Source organism: Antedon mediterranea, chromosome 2 (assembly GCF_964355755.1).
Source record: "Antedon mediterranea chromosome 2, ecAntMedi1.1, whole genome shotgun sequence".
NCBI lineage: Eukaryota > Metazoa > Echinodermata > Crinoidea > Comatulida > Antedonidae > Antedon > Antedon mediterranea.
The window spans coordinates 5831980-5853652 of record NC_092671.1 but is presented as its reverse complement, the minus strand read 5'-3'; the positions used below and the strand labels follow the sequence as shown (position 1 = coordinate 5853652).

The window sequence follows — 21673 nt, the reverse complement described above, 5'->3', positions numbered from 1 at the left end:
TTAAGGACTTTACTTGACTTTATTTCATCCTTCTCACCCGATGCCATTTTGTTACATTTTATATACAAAGTGAAGATAATTAGTTTAATAAATATATTATTTACAAAATACCATTAATACCTTTTATTTTTTATATTTACAATTGCAATTATACGGAAGAATGCAAATGTTCTCATGAATATTCATGAATTGATTGAACGAACAATAAAATGAATATTAATATCTTGGTAATACATGGTAAGAAAATAGTTGTAAATAAATTATCAAAATTGATGCGAAATATTATGAACGTATTTTAAATTTTGTGGAAAAAAAACTGTAAACAAATTTAAATAAAGAACCTTTGAATAAAGCCGATTGAAAATGCTATATCTATTGAACTAATACATTTTATTTTCACATAGATAAAATGATATAAAATAATAAATTGACATCGGTAATAATATTATTGATTACATTATTTGATTTGTATATAGATGCAGCAAAAAATGATTTTAGAAAATTACATGTTTGTAGAAAACGAAATATACATTCCAAAGTAAACACATTTTTCATTCATTCATGCAACTATATTGTAAAGCTCACAATTATAGTGTGCAAACCAAGGGAAGAGTAAAATTATTAATTGTAATTGTAATTTCACTCTTACTTGGTAAACCAAATGGACGTGAAAAAAAAAAAAAAGACCATAAATGATTAACCTATGGAATTCTTTCCATTGAAAGGTAGTTATGTGTTTTACAAATTATTAATGTTAATTTTACACAATTATTTAATATTTTGCATTTATTTCTGTACATTTCAGCCTTTTAAATATCATGTTCCTGCACCACCGAACAAAAAGTTTTGAAACAGCGGGATAAAAAGTGTGCTTGTAATTGTGCTGACATCATGTACCTGTACCTCTACACAATAAGTAGTCTTTTTGAAAACAGCGGGTTAAAATGCGTGCCCAATAAACCAACTATTGTACAGTGCTGGCAACAATGTTAAAATACCATTAAAGCAACCTTTAATTTTAAAACTAAATGTCCTTAAACTTTATTAATGTTGTCGATTTAGCAGAATTTAAATATAACATATTTCTAAAAATGAGTCATAATATTAAAATGCATTATTGGTATTAATAACGTAAACAATGACTCATTTTGCTATACTGTCAATTAAACGTTAATTTATTTTTTGTATAAATTTGAGGTGGATATGTCTTTTTAAATGGCAACAACACATGAACGAGTGTTACACATTATAAAGCCCTGTCTACACTATCAAAATGTGATGTGCCCATGTATGGAAATGATGATGTACTGTACGGTGTACCATATTTGGGCATATCACTACCATATTTTGGCACATCACTCTTTTTGTTAAACTAGTTTGATAGTGTAGACAAAAGCTTAAGGATGTTTGTCTTAAAATAAATTTATTTCACATTGAAATTGATTATCCTTATCAATTAATATGCCGAATGCACATTTTAACGATAAGTTGTCGTCGTAAATGTTATCATATTTAGTTTAGATATATTTAGGTCAACATTAACATGTAAATTGTCCCACTTAAAGTTACGTTTGGAATGTCATGAATTAGTTGCAATGAACTATGACCTAAACCTTTGTGTACGTAAGTATGTATACATCGCTTGGACAAGTTTTTTCATCAGGTAGTTGTTGGCTTAAAATATCTACCTTATTTGAAGAAACAATGTTGACAACAAAAATTTAAAAAAAAACAACGTTTTTTAAACAAGAGGCTCCACTTTGATCCTCATGGTATTAAAGTGGACACAATCTTTTTGACATTTGTCATATCCCCTAAACTTGGTTACTTGTAGCTAAACATTTTCACAAAGTTATTCCACCTATCGTAAGAGAGGAGCCTTCCTGCCTTACTTATGATAGGCCAATTACTTGCATTGGCGCAAACCAATCACAACCTACATTCAAGCACTGTACTGTACATAATATAAAATTTTAAAGTGAAAATTAAGTTGTCGTTTTCTGTTATTAAAACATTCACCAAGGCCACATGATGAGAGACGTTAATAGCTTAAGATCAAATTGATTTTTTTAAAGACGAATACACCAAACATTAAGACATTACTGATTAATTACAAACATATTGCTGTTCTTGGTAAGTCAATGACTATCTTGACAGCAACAGCTTTTATTTTCATGTTTATTCTAAAGAATATCTGCTAATGATCATCTTTTGACCTTTGACAGCAAAGATTATCTTTCGACTCCATCAAAGATCCTCCGTCGAACATCCTGCCCCCAAGATGTGTTTCTTCTTCACTTGACACGTTTTATTGAACGGAATTCTGGATTTGTATACTGACCTATGACCCTTGCTTGGATTCACCATCATTTTCAACGTTGTGGATGGATATTAAACTCTCCTTTTGCTCCCTGTCTTCAGGTGTCCTAAAGCGTAAACAAATATATAATAAAAAAATAAACAATCCAACTTCCTGCCCATACATGTTATGTAATCCTGTAGAGATGTGTCCGTTATGGTTGTACTTTTGACCTGACGAGTGTTAGCCCTGCTAGCATACAACAACAATTTGTAGTGAATACCATGAAGTAACCAAGTTTTATTTTAACTTGTGATACATATACAGAAAAAAAGTAATTGTACATTTTTACTGTGAGCAAAGATGGTTTTATGGACACCCAAAAACATGGAAAGACAGGCCATAAAAAGTAAAACAAATTAGCTATGGGAGAATTTCAATCTAAACATCAGGACCCATCCACTAGACAATGGTGAGTGTGTAAAGGTAAAAGGATGGAGATATGTTTAACCTAAATCTAGATATCGTTTTATATTGTGCTTCACAAACTATTATAATTTTTAGTGTAATCATACACAATATAATCTTTATAGTTATGTATAGTTTGTTAATACTTGTAGTGTTAATTACTATGGCTTTCATTTCATTTCATTTCATTTTACAAATAGACAAACATTTAAAAAAAAAGAAAAGGTACAAGAAAACAATATTGAATGAACTGAGGATACCCCAAGAAAGTTTCAGAAAAAACTTATTTTCATTGGGATCTCCTTTAGCAAGACAATAAAATCCACTCACCTTATCTCAGATCGCTTTTTAAATATTGCACTACCTAGGGTTTTTATACCAGAAAACAATTTACAGATGCCAACCATTATTGGATCCCAGTCATTGTAATGATTTAAAATGCTAACAGCTATGAATGAGAGGAAGACAGGGCCAGCACCAGCAAAGAACATCCAACTAAACTCAACCTACAGATAGAAAAAGAATTCAAAATGTTTATATTTTATTTATTCATGGTCAAACACAGTAAAATACAGTACAATTATTTTTGTTTGTTCAAAGTTAAAAAGCTACATAAAAATACAAGAATGAGGTTAAAATTGGTTAAAATACAGATAAAATACGTTGTTTAAAATACAAAATACAAGCAAGATTGGGGTGTGTATCGGTATAGCATAAAATGATCAACGTTTCCATGTTCAATTTAATGTTACTAGGTTTTAAGCAATATGCTTCAAAACAACTGAATAATTCATTTTAATAATGACAAAAATTATAAAGGTGAAATGATTTTAGTACAATTAATTGTTAATACTTGACTAATACCAATATAACTAAAATATAATTTAAATAATAAAAACACATTTGATTAATCAACTGCAGATTAAATAACCTTATTTCAAATAACTATAAATTAAAGTAACATAATTATTATGAAACCAAATAGAAAACTGTCTCACTTTCATAATAAAGCAAAATTTCTGTCAATAAAACTGAAAATAGATCTTACATCATTGAGAATAATATCAGCAATTACAGATAACGGAATTGTTAAACTCAACGAGAGCGTAGCGATGAGAGAAGACGTCAGGAAGCAGCCCCTGATTACGAGACAAAAATAGCAACAAGATTAGATTATTACGGCATGATAGTAATTAATGAAGTTTGCTAATTAACTGATGATGATTTTAACGATATCTGATGATATTATGAGCAGAAAATATAAAAACTGGTAGAAAAGTATTTTTATGGTAAAATTGTAATAAAATGATTTTCACATGTTATGTTTCCATTAGTACAACTTTTCATATAAAGTTGAGGTACATGTATCCAACATAATGCTTGGTTCCCACTATAGACCATACACAAGGACGTAACACAACGTAAGTGAGTTGACCAATCCCAAGTGATGATGGATTATTCGAACTGTCGTTGGTCAACCCGCTTGTGTCGCGTCTTTGTCCTAGCTTTAGTGAAGATATTTCAATCAATGTAACACAGTGCTCAAAATTTAGGCGAGCAATCAATTTTTATCAAACACTTGTGTTGCAATCTCAGATGTAAGGGCTTTCCCCTTAATTATATGTATTTTATAAACATTTTACATAAAGGTCAAATGATATATGTTATATCAATATTATGATAAAGATATGATTTAAGGCTGGTAAAATCCAGGGATTGTCGGTTTGAGTGCAACAGAAAACAACTTGTGATTCTGTTCAGAGTCACATAATTCTTGAGTTTTGCACATTTTAATCTTAAAAACAAGCGATTCTAATGAAATATAAGTATGAAGTCAGAAATCCCTTTGGAGATGTCTATGGCTCTTTGATTCCCGTTGACTCCCGTTGACGTCCCTTGATGTCAGGTGCAGCCCACAGCAAATATGGACTACTGGGACTACTTTAACCCTACTTGAAAAACTTGGAAATGCACTCGATAGATCTTAAGTATATTGAGTACTGGTAGCATTTTTTAAAGAAAATGTTTTCAAAATGACTTTGACTTTGAAAACACTCATTATTTCCAACAAAAACATAGTAAATTGTGTGTACGTGAAAAATACAAAAGACAAATTCACAATATACACATGATACACAGCATTCAGCAGACATGGGCATTATATAATGTATAATTTCTTTTTAGTTAACAATAGTTAACAACCTTGTCAGATTCAGTCTGAAAAATAATACACTCACAAGGAAATAAATGATATAAAGACTAAAACACGTTCTTCTCAGCTGACAGTATCATTATAACGCCTACACACAACACTGTGGTAATACATTGTTCACGTAAAGCTTTGTGTGATGTGACGTAAAAGTATCAAAATAAAGACATAATCAAAGATCAAAATCTAAAGCACTTTCAATTTTAAAATCATTTACAATACAGTACAGCCTTTTGATTTTAATAGTGCACTCAGGCAAAACATATCCTTTTTCGAAAACAAATAAGATTGTTAGTTGGTTAGAAATTGCTTGTATGAAACCTAAAAATGTTTTTAAACAAATGTAAATAATTTCTAAATCTTTTTTTTTTTCATTGTTTGCGTTGGTTCTTTATGCTTCCAACAACAGGATGATGAAAGTCTGTTTGATGATGATGTGATAGCCTATATGATGGTGTTAATACAGTACCAGATCCAGATCAGATGTAATACCAGATCCAGATGTATCTAATATTGTGATACGTTTCATGACTAAACTCCCTCGTTGTGGAGCTGTACCTTGGTGGTTAACATGCTCGCCTTCCAATCCCAAGGTCCAGGGTTCAATCTTGACCTAATGCCAGGATTGTAACACACAACTTTTTTGGCTACATCCCTAGTTTATATGCAAGATAAATTATAAAATAGTTTATCCATTCTGTAATTGGTGAGTTACTCGCTGTTGGATGCATATGACAAAAAAAAATATATATATATATAAAAAACCAATACTGAATACTGAACACCAAATAAATGTTACTGAACTGAATGGAGATAGAGAAACTAGTCAACACTAAAAGAAGTCAACAACTACATAATACGATAAGCCCATGAGAAAATTACACAAAGCAAACAGTATGAAAAGATAAGAAAATATTGTAAAGTAAACCAACAAAAGCAAGGAGGCACAGCTCACTGATGAAACAGAATACAAGTGAGCATGTTAAGTATATGGCACACATTCAATTGATTGGTTATATTGTGACCATGGAGCTGATAATATGTAATCGGTGTATTCTTACACTTTATACAATTATTGATATTTACTTAAGGACTACGATAGGTTAAATGTGGGTCATTTCTTTAATAGATGTTTACTACAGTAACTGCTTGCATAAACAGAAAGTGGTTTATGAAATGACACAGGTCTTTCTCCAATTATGGACCACTCCAATTAAGACTATGTTTAAAAACATAGACCACTTCTATATGCTCTAGGTAAATAAGTACAGTAGAAGCCCTTCTTTTGGACACCCATTATTCAAGGGAAACTCTTATTAAAAACTTTACTGTGAAAGGAAGAGTGGCAATATATGGACACTACTACAGCAACTCTTATTCAGGGGACACTCTTATTAAGGGGACAATTTGTTGGGTGCATAAGGTTTCCTCTAATACTATAAGGATTCTAGTTACAGTATTAGAGAACACAACTGCTGATAATGTTTCAATTCCTGGACCAGCTGTCAACATATGATAGTGTTTCTATCACATGTTCTTGATCAATACAACTAAGATCACACAATAGACAAATTACATTTTTATTCAAATGTGGATAAAAATAAGATTTTTATGAAGATGAAACAAGTATTAAAGGTTACCTATTAACTGTGGACCAAAGATATAAAACCACTTTCATTTCCATGAGAAAAGGTCATCTTATCTTTATTACATCATTTATTGTACATGGCCATACTCGATGAGGATATATCTCCTCACTGTATTGTAGTAATGGCGTAGAAAGGATCTTCGATTTTCATTTACTTATGGCTGTAATTTGTGCTTAACACATTTTTAGTGACCTTGATGATAGATCATAAGATAATCCTCAGAGATTTGATTGATGACATTTTAATTTACGGTGTGCATGCATTTGAGTTTGTTTCTGTAATTCTCGTCAAGTTAAAATTTTGCATTTTGTACCACAAACATGTGTATTTAAACCTTATTTGGGTGTATGGTTGTTATATCATGGCGGTATATACCTCCATGGTTATATCAAAATCTTAATTTCTTAATCTCAACAATGATGTATAAATTGCATAAGTTAGACGTCCTAAGTTGTTGCAAATCTGAATCTCTCTAATATAACTTAGGGCTCAGAACAAATTAATTGTTGCTTGAAACATTTGCCCCAGATATTCCCCATGGGACTGCTTGTCCATACAGACTCCTATTGGATAAAATGACCAGAGACAATGTCATCCTGCTGGAAGCGTTACAGTACCCCATCTGAAAATAATTTGGTATGATGAAATGCGAAATGGCATGATGAGTTGTGATATGTTGACATTTAAAAGCTACTAAAGCGTGACAATGTGGTCACGGCTGTATTTAGGTTAAAGACCTTAAAGCATGGTATCTGTAATCTTAATATTTCTTTCAAGTCACCATCATAAAACTTAAGAGGCCACATGCTGTTTTTTTTACCAATTGTATTCTGGAAAATAATAGTTTTATACGGAAACAGTATTATACTATTACCATATATGGTTGAGTTACAGTCCCAGGGGCTCTGGTTATGACATTTTGAGAAATTTAAGGGGTGGTATTTATATATAATTCTTTGTGTTTAAATTAAGCCTGAAATAGGGGGTGGGATTATACTCGAACATAGGACTACACATTGGGTATAATATTGAAACTATTCAATTCATGCAAAAACTGCTTAAAAAATCTGTGTACAGTAAAGCTCTGCACACTGTACCCATCAAACTATTTAGACAAAAAAGTGTGCCCAAATATGGTAGTGGTATGCCCAAATATGGTAGTGATATGACATCATCATGTCCATATATGGGCACATCACATTTTTTGTCACATAAAGTTTGATAGTGTAGACAGAGCTTTATGCAAATTTAAAGAATGTTCAAATTTAATATTGCTTGACAATTTAATATTGCTTGCTTGACAATATTAAATTGAATTTTTTGAATGTATATTTGTGACTGTATGTAATATATCTGTCATGAAAGCATATTTTATTCCTTTTAATATAGTATGTACAGTGGTAATAAACTATTTTAATATTAACCTGCCAACAGTCTTTAGCCAAGTAGTTTGATGAGAGTAATCTGGAGACAGAGATAAGGGGGCTAATGAGTGCTTCCTTCACCCCCTCACAGCTGGTGCAAGATACCCTAGACTAGCTTAGCACACATAGGCAGGATGTATGCGTGTCTAACTGGACAATATCACAATTCTTTTTATTTGCCATCTTCTTAATCTAAACTTATCAAGATTGTTTCTTCATCATGTTGATTAATGAAGAATAAATTTACTGTGGCATGTTAAATAGGGCTTAATTGAACCGTTAAAATTCTTCACTAATCGTCAACACATTTTAATATCACTGAAATACACAGTGCTATGAAAAAACAGATAAAAACACCAAACTGCATTTTCTCAAGATTAATTGGTTATCCGCACTTGGCGGATAACCCCTTGTTATTAATTCTTGAAATTGAAAAACCAACTTTCAAATAAATATTTCAAATAAATATTATAAATAAGAGAGTTTGTACATCTGTTCATTATATAAACATTTCCTATTGCACACATCAATACACATGGGGTATCAAAATGAACGGAATGTACAGAAAAGGAGGTGATAAAGCTAAAGTTTATTTATGTTTGTTTATGAATTTCCGGAGACAATCGTTACATTTTCCGGAGACAATAATGGCCGTGCAACAAGATCATCTGTTGATGACCTCAATCTTACTGTCAGAAATTGTTATACTGAATCACATAAATTGATGTATTTCCAACGCATTGTTCCCATGTGGAATCAGCTAGATCAAGATACTAGAGAAGCACCTACGTCTTGCAGGTTTAAGCTAGGGGCTAAGAAATATTTTAACGACTTATTTACCAATACGTATGAAACAGGCAATATGTGCACATGGGTGTCCTGTTGTCGCTGCTGTAAATGTCGGCCAACTTAAGTTTAATCTAAAATTTTATAAATTACTATTATATTTAAATATTTATTATTATGTTATAAATCTTTTCATTACTCATTGTGCAATTTGTGATTGGACCGTTCTAGAGGTGTTTACCACCTGTTTGTCCCATCCTTCAATGAATGTACACTGTTCTTTATATGTTTTGTCTTTTTCTTTTTTGTATGTACATTTTAGTGAGAATTTGAATGAATAAAGAAAAAAAAAAATGAAATAAATGTTATTTTGATTGATTGAAATATTTATTGATAAATTATATTGAAGATTTTGTTTTTTTCAAAGCCTTTTAAATGTAATTCTTTATTTTCTATTAGCCTGGTCTTTGCATCTTTTTGCTTACTTATATTTCTCTACAGGTATTGACAATAATAATAGCAATGTTTGGCTTTGTATAATTGTATGTTTATCTGTTATATTAAGAAAAAAAAAACGAATAAAAATTACCACTTACCACAACCACAGGAATTCTGACAAGACGGTACCAATTAAACCGTTGACAAGTATATAACACCACACTTTTCTAGAAGGTAGCTCAAACAACTCAAGGTGAAGATTACTCATTAGAAAAAATCCAGGCCAAATTATCAGAAAATTAAAAAGACCAACAAATCCTTAATAGGAAAAAAAAGATGTTAAACATTAGCGGTGTTATCATTATTTAAGTGCCAGTTGTTTGCTGGATATACAATAGACCTACTGCAGCATGATTACCAAATTATTCCTAAAGGGAATAGTGTAGATTGCCGTACATAATACGATAGTAGTGGAGTTGTGGCTTGGTAGTTATGATGCTTGGCTACCAATCAAAGGGTATTGGGTTCGAGTCCTGTCATGTTAGGATTTTTTCTAATAACAAATGACAAATTATAACTCCACTCTCAAAGACTTGTAGTAAGACTTTGTTTATGTAGAGCATCTTGTGTATATGTTTGTCTTGTGAATAGGATTGCCACCTTTAAGAAGGATAGTGAATGAATTCGCTTATATTATCCTTGGGAATTTGCCTAAATATTTTTAGATTGTAATCAAGGACTAAAGATTTTCAGAAAAACTGCTTCCTTTTGATGAAATGAACTTCCATATTTAATAAAATCATGTAAGTATCATAAAAAAATTGGCTTTTAAATAATAAATGGTTTATATATAGCAGGTTTATATAACTCACCAAAAAACATAGGGATATCGATTCTATCTTCATTATCAACTTTTTTCTTTAGCATTACCATGTAGATAGCATACAAGACTGCACCACACAGTGCCCATAGTGAGCCTAGTTTGAAGTGTTCATGAGTTGCCCCATTCCCTGACAGGCTGATTAAAGTAATCCCACCAAGGCTAAAACAAAACAAAAGTATAAATTACACAAACCAACAGTGGTGTTGGTAGTCTACGAGTGCTAGCTTTACCTGGATAAACCAATAATAGCCCTTTCTTCTCCAAGAGCGAGATATAACTCGAAAAGTAGACATTTTCATTGAATACCCCTTTCCACAAATGGTATAGTTTATGAACTATGCCCTCAGGTGGGAACTTTACCACAAACCACCATCATCATTTCTTTTTGAGACATGATTGGCATCCAGAGAATGTTGTAGTTTAAACTACTGTAAAGTAGGTTCCTACACACTAACTTGATAAAACCAATGACATCGGCTATGAATTGTCAGGAAGATCAGCATTGATGTGGATAAACACAAAAAGTATTATTTTAAATTAACAAATTTCCGACCTTACTGTAGTCATGGATCTTACGGCTTGAGAAATATCACGTTCTAGACTCTATGTTCAGGAATTTGACTTTACCCAAATTCTACATTCTTTATAAAACTTTATTTAGATGGGAATTATAAAAGTACTTACCTTAATAAAACTGCAAATAATTTTGATATTGTAAACCTATCACCACTTGAACTGGGGAAAATAGCAGCTAAAATCAAAGTGAATAAACCTAAGGAAGTATAAATACAATGAGGTTATCATATACACTGTAAAGTTTTGAAATCTAATAAAAAAAGGAGTGAAGGTCCTGTGTTCATTCTGAACATAGGGGAATGAGCAGAGCTGTTAGGAGCTCATTGTACTAAGCCTTAGCATTATGTGGTAGGGTGGACAGTTCCTTTCCATGCCGTCTGATCCTCCCTAGTATTTTCAACCAACTCTTGTTGAAGTTACATTCGAGAGATTTTATTAATTTGTTCTCACCTGAGGTTGATGAAAACACCTGTACAACAGCCACCTGCGTATCATCAATGGCCTCTTGGTACGATAAATTACCCAGAAACCACTAAAATAAAAAGAAGACATTCCATAATAAGGCAATTTCCAGAATGATTGTAAAATCAGCTGGTTTTTGTTACGGTTTAATACCACCAACATTTAATAACAATACAGTCTTAAATTTAAGCAACTTGCTTCAAGAATCAGTTTTCATCAACAGAACAATAATCAATAACCTATCAACTTTTTTTATTTATTCATTTGGTCAAAATCAAATGTCAACATTGAAAAAACAAGACAACAAGAAAAAACAAAAACTTACCACTAAACAAAACATAAGACTGACTTTGGCAACTTGTGGTACAGTTAATTTACTATTAAGTCTGGCTTCTTCTTCTTGCTGAGCACGTAAGCTAGCGGTGTATGACAACCGTGCCAACACTGCTTCATGTGCCTCTTTTTCTAAAAGTAGTAATAAAATATCATTAAGAAATGTTATAAAATTTAAATGTGTACATATATAAGCGCATATTCAGCACACCTTGAATAGACTGTTTACATGGGCAAGTGTACATATAAGAACAATTAAAAAATTCGGACCTTACTTAATGGTCTTTAAAATGTTTTAATTATATTGTATGTATTTTTATTTTTTCATTGTTGAAATTAATAAATGTTCTTGAAATTAAATTGAAAAAAAGAAAAAACAATTAGCAATCTTCCGTTTTAATAATGTTCCATGTGACTATGCAGCGTCTAATAGTCATCTTCTGTTCTGAGCGTGTGCAGAATAAATTTACAACTTGCATAATCACATGCTGTGTTGTGCAAAAAAGGTCACTACAGAGTGTATGTCCAATCGAGGGCAAGGTGACACCCACAACACGAAAAATACAGCATTACAGTAACACAGTCACATTATTACACACAACTCTAATTTCACTTATTCATCATACTTACAAAAAAATGTACTATTCTCACCTGATAACTGTCGAACCTCCATTATATTACTAAATCTCACATGTTTTGCTGTAGAAAGAAAAAAACAAATTTGTAAAACTTAAAACAGGGTGCTGTGTGGTTTTTAAAATCAACTCCTTTAATTTTACTATATACTAGAGGGGAGCAAACATATTATTGTGAAAATCCCATGGAAATTGGAGTCAATAGGCTTATTCGTCTAGTCTGTTTTGAGATCTAGCCTCTGACAATTTGTGAGCATTGCAAGTATTTAAGCAAGTAAGTTGAGAAACTTGTAAGCAACCATTAAAGGTGAGTCCTGTATTCATTTCTTACTGTAGAGGAATGAGCTGTTACTAATCCTCAGCATTATGTGGTAGGGTGGCCAGTACCACGTCGCATAATCATCCCTAGTATTTTCAACAGCTAATTAGACTGGGAGTTTAAGCACAGGTCTCTCTGTGTCCTAACCACTTGTCTACCCAACCACCCACTTGCTCCATATATCAATCTAATAGATAAATTGTCACCAATTTCAAACTTACAAGGGTCAGCAGAGTCACTAAAACTGTCACTTCTGCTACTAACTTTGTCACTATCATCAAATTTTACAGGCACATAAAGAGGATCACTCTAAAAATAAAAAAAAAGTATAAATTCCAATATGCAAATGACCTTATTTGTATTACAGTGAATAGGTGATTATAAAATATTTAATATTGAGTATAATGGAGGATACACTTTGTATTTCATTAATATGGGAATTTAAATAATATGGGGAATTTAAATAATATGGGGAATTTAAATAATATGGGGAATTTAAATAATATATGGGGAATTTAAATAATATATGGGGAATTTAAATAATATGGGGAAGTTAAATAATATGGGGAATTTAAATAATGTGGGGAATTTAAATAATGTGGGGAATTTAAATAATGTGGGGAATTTTAATAATATAGGGAATTTAAATAATATGGGGAATTTAAATAATATGGGGAATTGAAATAATATGGGGAATTGAAATAATATGGGGAATTTAAATAATATGGGGAATTTAAATAATATGGGGAATTGAAATAATATGGGGAATTGAAATAATATGGGGAATTTAAATAATATGGGGAATTTAAATAATATGGGGAATTTAAATAATATGGGGAATTTAAATAATATGGGGAATTTAAATAATGTGGGGAATTTAAATAATGTGGGGAATTTAAATAATGTGGGGAATTTAAATAATATGGGGAATTGAAATAATATATGGGGAAATGAAATAATATGGGGAATTGAAATAATATGGGGAATTGAAATAATATGGGGAATTTAAATAATATATGGGGAATTGAAATAATATGGGGAATTTAAATAATATATGGGGAATTTAAATAATATGGGGAATTTAAATAATATAGGGAATTGAAATAATGTGGGGAATTTAAATAATATAGGGAATTTAAATAATGTGGGGAATTTAAATAATATAGGGAATTTAAATAATATGGGGAATTTAAATAATATATGGGGAATTTAAATAATGTGGGGAATTTAAATAATATATGGGGAATTGAAATAATATATGGGGAATTGAAATAATATATGGGGAATTGAAATAATATGGGGAATTGAAATAATATGGGGAATTTAAATAATATGGGGAATTTAAATAATATATGGGGAATTTAAATAATATATGGGGAATTTAAATAATATATGGGGAATTTAAATAATATATGGGGAATTTAAATAATATATGGGGAATTTAAATAATATGGGGAATTGAAATAATATGGGGAATTGAAATAATATGGGGAATTGAAATAATATGGGGAATTGAAATAATATGGGGAATTGAAATAATATGGGGAATTTAAATAATATATGGGGAATTTAAATAATATATGGGGAATTTAAATAATATATGGAGAATTTAAATAATATATGGAGAATTTAAATAATATATGGGGAATTTAAATAATATATGGGGAATTTAAATAATGTGGGGAATTTAAATAATATATGGAGAATTGAAATAATGTGGGGAATTTAAATAATGTGGGGAATTTAAATAATATAGGGAATTTAACTAATATGGGGAATTTAAATAATATGGGGAATTGAAATAATATGGGGAATTTAAATAATATATGGGGAATTTAAATAATATGGGAAATTGAAATAATATGGGGAATTTAAATAATATATGGGGAATTTAAATAATATAGGGAATTTAAATAATATAGGGAATTTAAATAATATGGGGAATTTAAATAATATAGGAAATTTAAATAATATAGGGAATTTAAATAATATGGGAAATTTAAATGATATGTTGAATTGAAATAATATGGAAATTTAAATAACATGTTGAATTTAAATAATATGGGAAATTTAAATAATGTGGAAATTAAAATATGTTGAATTTAAATAATGTGTTGAATTTAAATAATATAGGGAATTGAAATAATATGGGAAATTTAAATAATATGTTTAATTTAAATAACTAGAGGGTGAGCTCGCTTCGCTCGCTCCCCCTCTAGGAAGTGTAGACAATGGTTCTCGGAATGATAATGTTCTCCTTATACATTTTCTGTCGTTACCATTATTGAAAATGCTTGACATTCGTAAAACTAAACTACTTTGTTTCACAGTGTTTTAGATGATTAATAACATTTTAAAGTATAGTTTTTATTGTTTCGTAGGGCCCTTTGGGGAGGCGGAGGTCATTTGAGGGAGGTGCTTATTCGAGGGATATATGTTAAATTTTTTAGTTCTAATAATATGGTAACATTTATAATCAAATGAAATCCTCTCATAGATATGAAAAGTGGTAAAAAAGAATAACAAATGCTTGGTAAATTGCAGATAACAGTGCGGTGAATTCTACTACAAATAGTATAATTGTGTTATTATAAATATGTGGATGGACGTTTATTAGATAGTTGGGTTGTGGGGGGGGGGGGGGTTATTATTCAAAGTGATGTTTTATTGGAGAGGCGTTTATTCAAATGAATACCATCCTAATAATTATTAATACATTATTTAATTTAATCATCTTTTGAAACTAACTGCCGTGACAGAGTGGGCCCAAGAAAGAAGACATTACGGCTTGCAACATGGGCAGACATCTTGGTCCTAACGGGACACAGGAAGATAGCCTACAGTTATTCCTGCAAGCATACTCAATAAAACTCAGCTATCGGGATTTCACTCGAAAAATGTCTTATCAAATCTCCCTATGTAATTTTATAATACTATTCCCCACAATATATTCTGATTCTTTATGGCGTATATTTAATTTGATCTTTATTAATTTGCAGTATAATTCCTATTATTTAACTACTGTACCTTCACACACGTGTGGTATGTTTTAAAATAAACAAAAAACTGAAATGGCTATGATTAATGGCCAATTTTTTTTTCCGTCTTCCAAAGAGACACTGTATTGATTGATGGAAAGTGCCTGTTTCCAGTGACCTTTAGGGTCAAATCTATTATTTTAACTGCTCCCTTGTGTATAAAAGAGAGAAAATATTTGAAACTAAGGTGAACTTATCTTAAACCCGGAAATTACTTTGACCGGGAAGAATTGAAATTGAGAGGAAAATCCAATGTTGAAATCATAAATGTTGTTAAAAAACTCTTTATAATATCTTCCTAAGATATAAATATGGAACAATAGCGTCGGCGTGCACACTAATGTTATCAAATCTACGTTTCGCGGTACATCTCGGATAGATAAGGTAGGTATCCAAGGCGGAGATTTGTACCGAAGTTTTTGCATTGTGCTCGCCTATGTCAGAATTAACCATAATTTATATATAGATATGGGGACATTAAATAAAATATGAGGAATGTAATCATATGCCATGATATGGTAGATTGGTCATATATATATTTCTAATTACTTTAATAAGTTTTAAAAATGTTTAAAAAGACTGATTTATACCAATGTATGATCTTCAGGTAAATCTTCTTCACTTGATGAATGATCACCACTTACAATCTGGAAAAATGATACTTAATGTGGACAACAATAATAATAAATAAAATATTAGCTTATGTAGCAAATATAACTGATTACTTTTGCATATTATTATATAAATGAGAAAACAAATGTAGTAAGTGTATTTATATTTATCTTGCTTAAAGCTCTGTCTACACTATCAAACTAGTTTGACAAAACAAGTGTGATGTGTCCAAATATGGTAGTGATATGCTTAAATAGAGCTTTAGTGCAGTAAACACATACCAAATGATGAGGTTTGTTTGCTCTTTGTATGCACTCCATACATTGTCTCTGCCAAGGTTTCCAGAATAAAAAACCCAACATATACAGCATAAACATTGAGGTCTTGACATACGTGGTGAAAAATGGCTTGTTGAATTCTTTAAAGGTATACTATAAAATGCAAACACAGATAAAAAAAATACTTTAGTAAATTTGGGTATCAGTAGATGGTGGAGATTCACAATCTACAATACAATTGGCCTACATAAAGACATTATAAAATGTGTTCCTTAATAATATAATGCAAGATAAAATACTTTTTTTTAAATTCATCTTTTTATTTTGGAGTACCATGATTACATAATATAAAAAATAAGTTTAATCTAAGAAATTATAGTATAGTACAGATTACAAACAAAAAAAGAGTTGAGATCGTACAAGATATCAGACAATATATATAAATATATATAAAGTCAATGCAACAAGGCATTCCATTGTATATGCATTCTTGAAACAAAGAACGTGGCGATTAATGGCCATGATCAGAGAATTAACACGTTCACATTTTCTAATGAACTCATCAAATGATGTACCGTCATTTAAAACAAACAACATTAATAAAAATGGATGTGAAATTCAATATATAATAATATAGCCCCAGTGGTCTAATGGTTAGGACATCTGCATATCAAGCAGGCGGTCCGAGTTTGAATCTCGGTTGGGGCGACTTTTTCTCAATCTCACAGATTTCCTCATCTTTATCGTATCAAATTAATTAATTAAATTTCAGTATATCACCGGGCGGTTTAGAATTAATGTTCTTTGCCTGTTGTGTTTATATATATATAAAAGTATCTCTTCGGAGATCCCGCCTCGTGAATAAAAATACTGAAAGATGAGGGCGTATCAATTTGATCTCTGTTGCGTGTGCATACAACTGAGGACTAGTGCTGTTCCGCCGTACAACGCAGAGAATGTTAAAGAGTCGCTATCCAATCGAGTTCGAACAATACCATGAAAGCCCCAGTGGTCTAATGGTTAGGACATCTGCATATCGAGCAGGCGGTCCGAGTTCGAGTCTCGGTTGGGGCGACTTTTTCTCATTCTCACAGATTTCCTCATCTTTATCGTTTCAAATTAATTAATTAAATTTCAGTATATCACCGGGCGGTTTAGAATTAATGTTCTTTGCCTGTTGTGTTTATATATATACTGTATATAATAATGGTCCCAAATGTAATGGGTAATACTTACGCCTGTGAGTTCTGCTGATAACACCCAAATAACATCCACCAGCAGAAGGACAAACACCCCTAGTGTCAACCGCCTGGAACGTGTCAGTCCGCTGGTTAAACTCATTTCAGAAATTTTTCAGGTTCAATTTTAACTATTAAAATTACTTTACTAAAACTACTGTAAAAACAAAATAAAGAAATAGAATTGCTATGGTTTGTACTGTCTGTATATCTGGAATAAAATACTTTACAGTAAAACAGATTTTGTGTTTAATATCCTTGCTTGATACTTGCTTGCTGATGTTGGGTCTTTGAAAAGCTTTTACCTTACATGTGACCCATCACATGTCATTTGCAACTCTTTTTTTTCCTGATCGACATTTGGGGGATTTGATAGAAAATTGTGAATGTAATGTTATTTAAATGGGGTTTTCTTATCTATGCATGGTACCATCCAGCAGGCTATAGCCTCTAGGCTTAGTTAGAGGCTAGGTTGCTTGCCCTTTAAGCCTTATATAGTTAGGCAGCTAGTAGTAGGCAGGGTCCGGGACTCCGTAGGCAGTGGGGGTTAGGATTTATTACTTATGCCTAGGGAGACGTAACCTACTGACTGACGGTTAGGCCTAGTACTAGCCTAGTAGCCTTCTAGCCTAGGCTAGCCAATAGGGGTGCTGGTCAACCCGTACCCAAACCAACCCGTACCCATGCCAACTCGTACCCAACTTGGCTAACCCGTACCCAAATAATTGGTCAACTCGTACCCACTTTGGCTAACCCGTACCCAAACCAACTCGTACCCATGCCAACTCATACCTAAATATTTGGCTTACTCGTACCCAAGTATTTGGCTTACTCGTACCCATTATTTGGCTTACTCGTACCCATTATTTGGCTTACTCGTACCCATTATTTGGACTACTCGTACCCAATTTGAATAATTAGGCCTACTTGTAATGATTTGATCGGCGCAAAACTAGTGGTATGCTTTTGACGTATGAATATTTTTATATTTAAATTGTTTTTTTTTATTTTACAGGTCTCGGTGAAATGTGTGCTAATAAAAATGACCATTGATTTGATTGTAAACTTCGTTTAATTAGGCATATATTTGTTAACATTTATTTAAATGTAGTATTATAGTTTTATAAACGTATGTTTGATGTGTCTTTTTATTTATTTACGTAAGAACATTAATTAATAAAAAAATATTTTAACTGTTGTATAGTATTACAATTCAATTAAGCCCAGGTAAATAACCAATAACGTATCATTTTTATACTTTTTTATTCTTATCACCTAATTATCTTCCCTGATTACATTCGGGCTATGGGGTCGAATTACTCGTAGATTTCGTGTTACGTGTTTTTGCTGACCGGGATTAACCTTTTATTATAAAAAAAAAAATGACGTATGATCGTTTTCCATATTTTATTTATTAATAATTCAGTGAAATGATCATGTACACGTACTGTAAAGTCTGCAGGGCTATGGGCGTAGATTTCGTGTTACGTGTTTTTGCTGACCGGGATTAACCTTTTATTATAAAAAAAACACGCATTTATAGGGCGTCAAAGAGATGACTCATTAATGACGTATATGATCGTTTTCCATATAATTTTATTTATTAATAATTCAGTGAAATGATCATATACACGTACTGTAAGGCCTGCAGGGCTATGGGGCGTAGATTTCGTGTTACGTGTTTTTGCTGACCGGGATTAACCTTTTATTACAAAAAAACACGCATTTATAGGGTGTCAAAGAAACGACTTAGTAATGGCGTATGATCGTTTTCCATATATTTTATTTATTAATAATTCAGTGAAATGATCATATACACGTACTGTAAGGCCTGCAGGGCTATGGGGCGTAGATTTCGTGTTACGTGTTTTTGCTGACCGGGATTAACCTTTTATTACAAAAAAACACGCATTTATATGGTGTCAAAGAGACGACTTAGTAATGGCGTATGATCGTTTTCCATATATTTTATTTATTAATAATTCAGTGAAATGATCATATACACGTACTGTAAGGCCTGCGGGGCTATGGGGCGTAGATTTCGTGTTACGTGTTTTTGCTGACCGGGATTAACCTTTTATTACAAAAAAACACGCATTTATAGGGCGTCAAAGAGACGACTCAGTAATGACGTATGATCGTTTTCCATATATTTTATTTATCAATAATTCAGTGAAATGATCATATACACGTACTTTAAGGCAATTAAACATTTTTGGCAGATTTTCTTCTATAACAGCTACAGTGTGTAAAAAAAAATAGACAACGCAATGTGGCGTACGATCGTTTTCTATTTTATTTTTTTCTTAAATAATTCAGTAAAATTATCTGTTTGTTTACAGCAATTAAACATTTTTGGTAGATGTTTCCTCAATAACAGCTACGTGTTTTTGCTGACAAGGGATTCCCTTTTAAAAAAAAATACGCATTCTATAATATTCTACAAATAAATGACCCACACTCGTTTTTCCATGGCAACGGATGTCGTCTTATTTACTAAAATAATATAAACGTTCTGAAGGCCTATACCTACACGTGTCTGTACATACGTATCTGTCAGCGATAAGATGATTTTTTTTTTAGTTTTAGTAGTATTTTATTTCGGTTTTTAGTCATAATAATACAGTAATAATCATTATAAAATGAAAACGTAATAACAGCAAATGTCGTCGTTAGTAATTAAATGTTAAATTATTGGAGGTTACCTTTTATTATTATTCTCACATCCATCATGTCCTAGGGAATTTGTTTTAAAAACGGCAATAATCTACTTAGATTCATTATTCTAAAATGGTCCTTAGCAGCAAAAATGAGGCTGGTATCCACTTAAATAGTTTCGTGATTTTAAAAATACGAGTGACTACTTAAAAATGTTTTCGAAATGTTAAAACAAAACTTGCAAAACAAAACAACAAAAACCATTTTTAAAACGATTTTCAAAAAGCACATTACTTCATTATCTGTAAAATAAAATGAAAAGTGTGTACAGGCTATTCGTAGTAAATAATAGATCAATAACTATTCAAAAATGAAAAAATAAATAGAATGCAGCACAGCCGACCACTGACATCTTCCATGTAAAACAACGCCCTCAAGTATTAATTTAACTACGACCCAAATACGATGAAAGCTGTGCTTTTTTCGTACGAGTCTGTACATAAATTATACTTAGGTAAATAGTTTTTGCCATTATAATATCGAACATATGATCTAAAAATGTAATAAAACTGGGTTTAACTGTAATAGGCCTATATAAATATACTTTAAATAGCATTAAACTTGGGTACGGGCCAGCCAATGATGGGTACGGGTTAGCCAATGATGGGTACGGGTGAGCCAAAATTTTGGGTACGAGTAAGCCAAAATTTGGGTACGAGTTGGTGGGTACGAGTTGGCATGGGTACGGGTTGACCTGTATTCAGCCAATAGTAGCCTTGTAGGCCTACTACTACTAGGCTAGTAGTAGTAGGCCTAACTAGCCTAGGCACTAGGCCTAGTAGTAGTAGTAGGCATAGAGTAGACATTTTGACGGATTTATTTCATTCCAATTTGGAAACTATCAGTAGTTACAGCTATTCCAAATACACCATTTTCATTCAAACATTTGAACTACGTTAAAATTTGGAAATTTTACCTTTTATTTGGCCGTGAAATAGCTACTTTAGAAAGGGTCCATCGTAACTTCTCTACTTACGATCCTACTACACGACGACCGACAGGAGGCGCGGCGAACATAATAAATAAACCTGACACACACATGACCCAGATTAGAATGTAGCCTTTTTGTACAGACGCATAATTTACCACTGTGTGAAATATGTAATACGAATACACATTCTAATTTTTCTTTTTCTGATTGACATAAAAATCAATTTGAATAAAACAGTACACAAAAAAAACACTACATACTTTATAAATCAATTATGGACAAAATATTTCTCAAAATTAAATAAGTTTACAGTTCAAAAAACAAGAACACAAACAGTTTTCAGTCAGACACATGATAAATGCACTTTATTTACCAAA

General features: G+C 31.6%; 1 protein-coding gene across 2 annotated transcripts; it reads right to left on the bottom strand.

The window, feature by feature from the left end:
• Window positions 1-231: 231 nt before the first annotated feature.
• LOC140040168 (solute carrier family 35 member F5-like) lies at window positions 232-21371 on the bottom strand. 2 transcript variants are annotated; one of them, XM_072085886.1, is made up of 14 exons: window positions 21282-21371; window positions 17646-17804; window positions 16413-16562; window positions 16110-16166; window positions 12703-12790; window positions 12179-12226; window positions 11520-11659; window positions 11183-11264; window positions 10841-10928; window positions 10146-10315; window positions 9432-9591; window positions 3816-3906; window positions 3098-3273; window positions 232-2426 (listed from the first exon to the last, which is right to left on the bottom strand). In XM_072085886.1, the coding sequence occupies exons 2-14, from the start codon at window positions 17748-17750 to the stop codon at window positions 2342-2344; spliced, it is 1440 nt and encodes a 479-aa protein (XP_071941987.1). In that variant the 5' UTR covers window positions 17751-17804; window positions 21282-21371; the 3' UTR covers window positions 232-2341. The 2 variants fall into 2 exon arrangements, with proteins under 2 accessions (XP_071941987.1, XP_071941988.1); XM_072085887.1 differs by having other exon boundaries at window positions 17646-17801; window positions 21282-21348.
• Window positions 21372-21673: the final 302 nt, after the last annotated feature.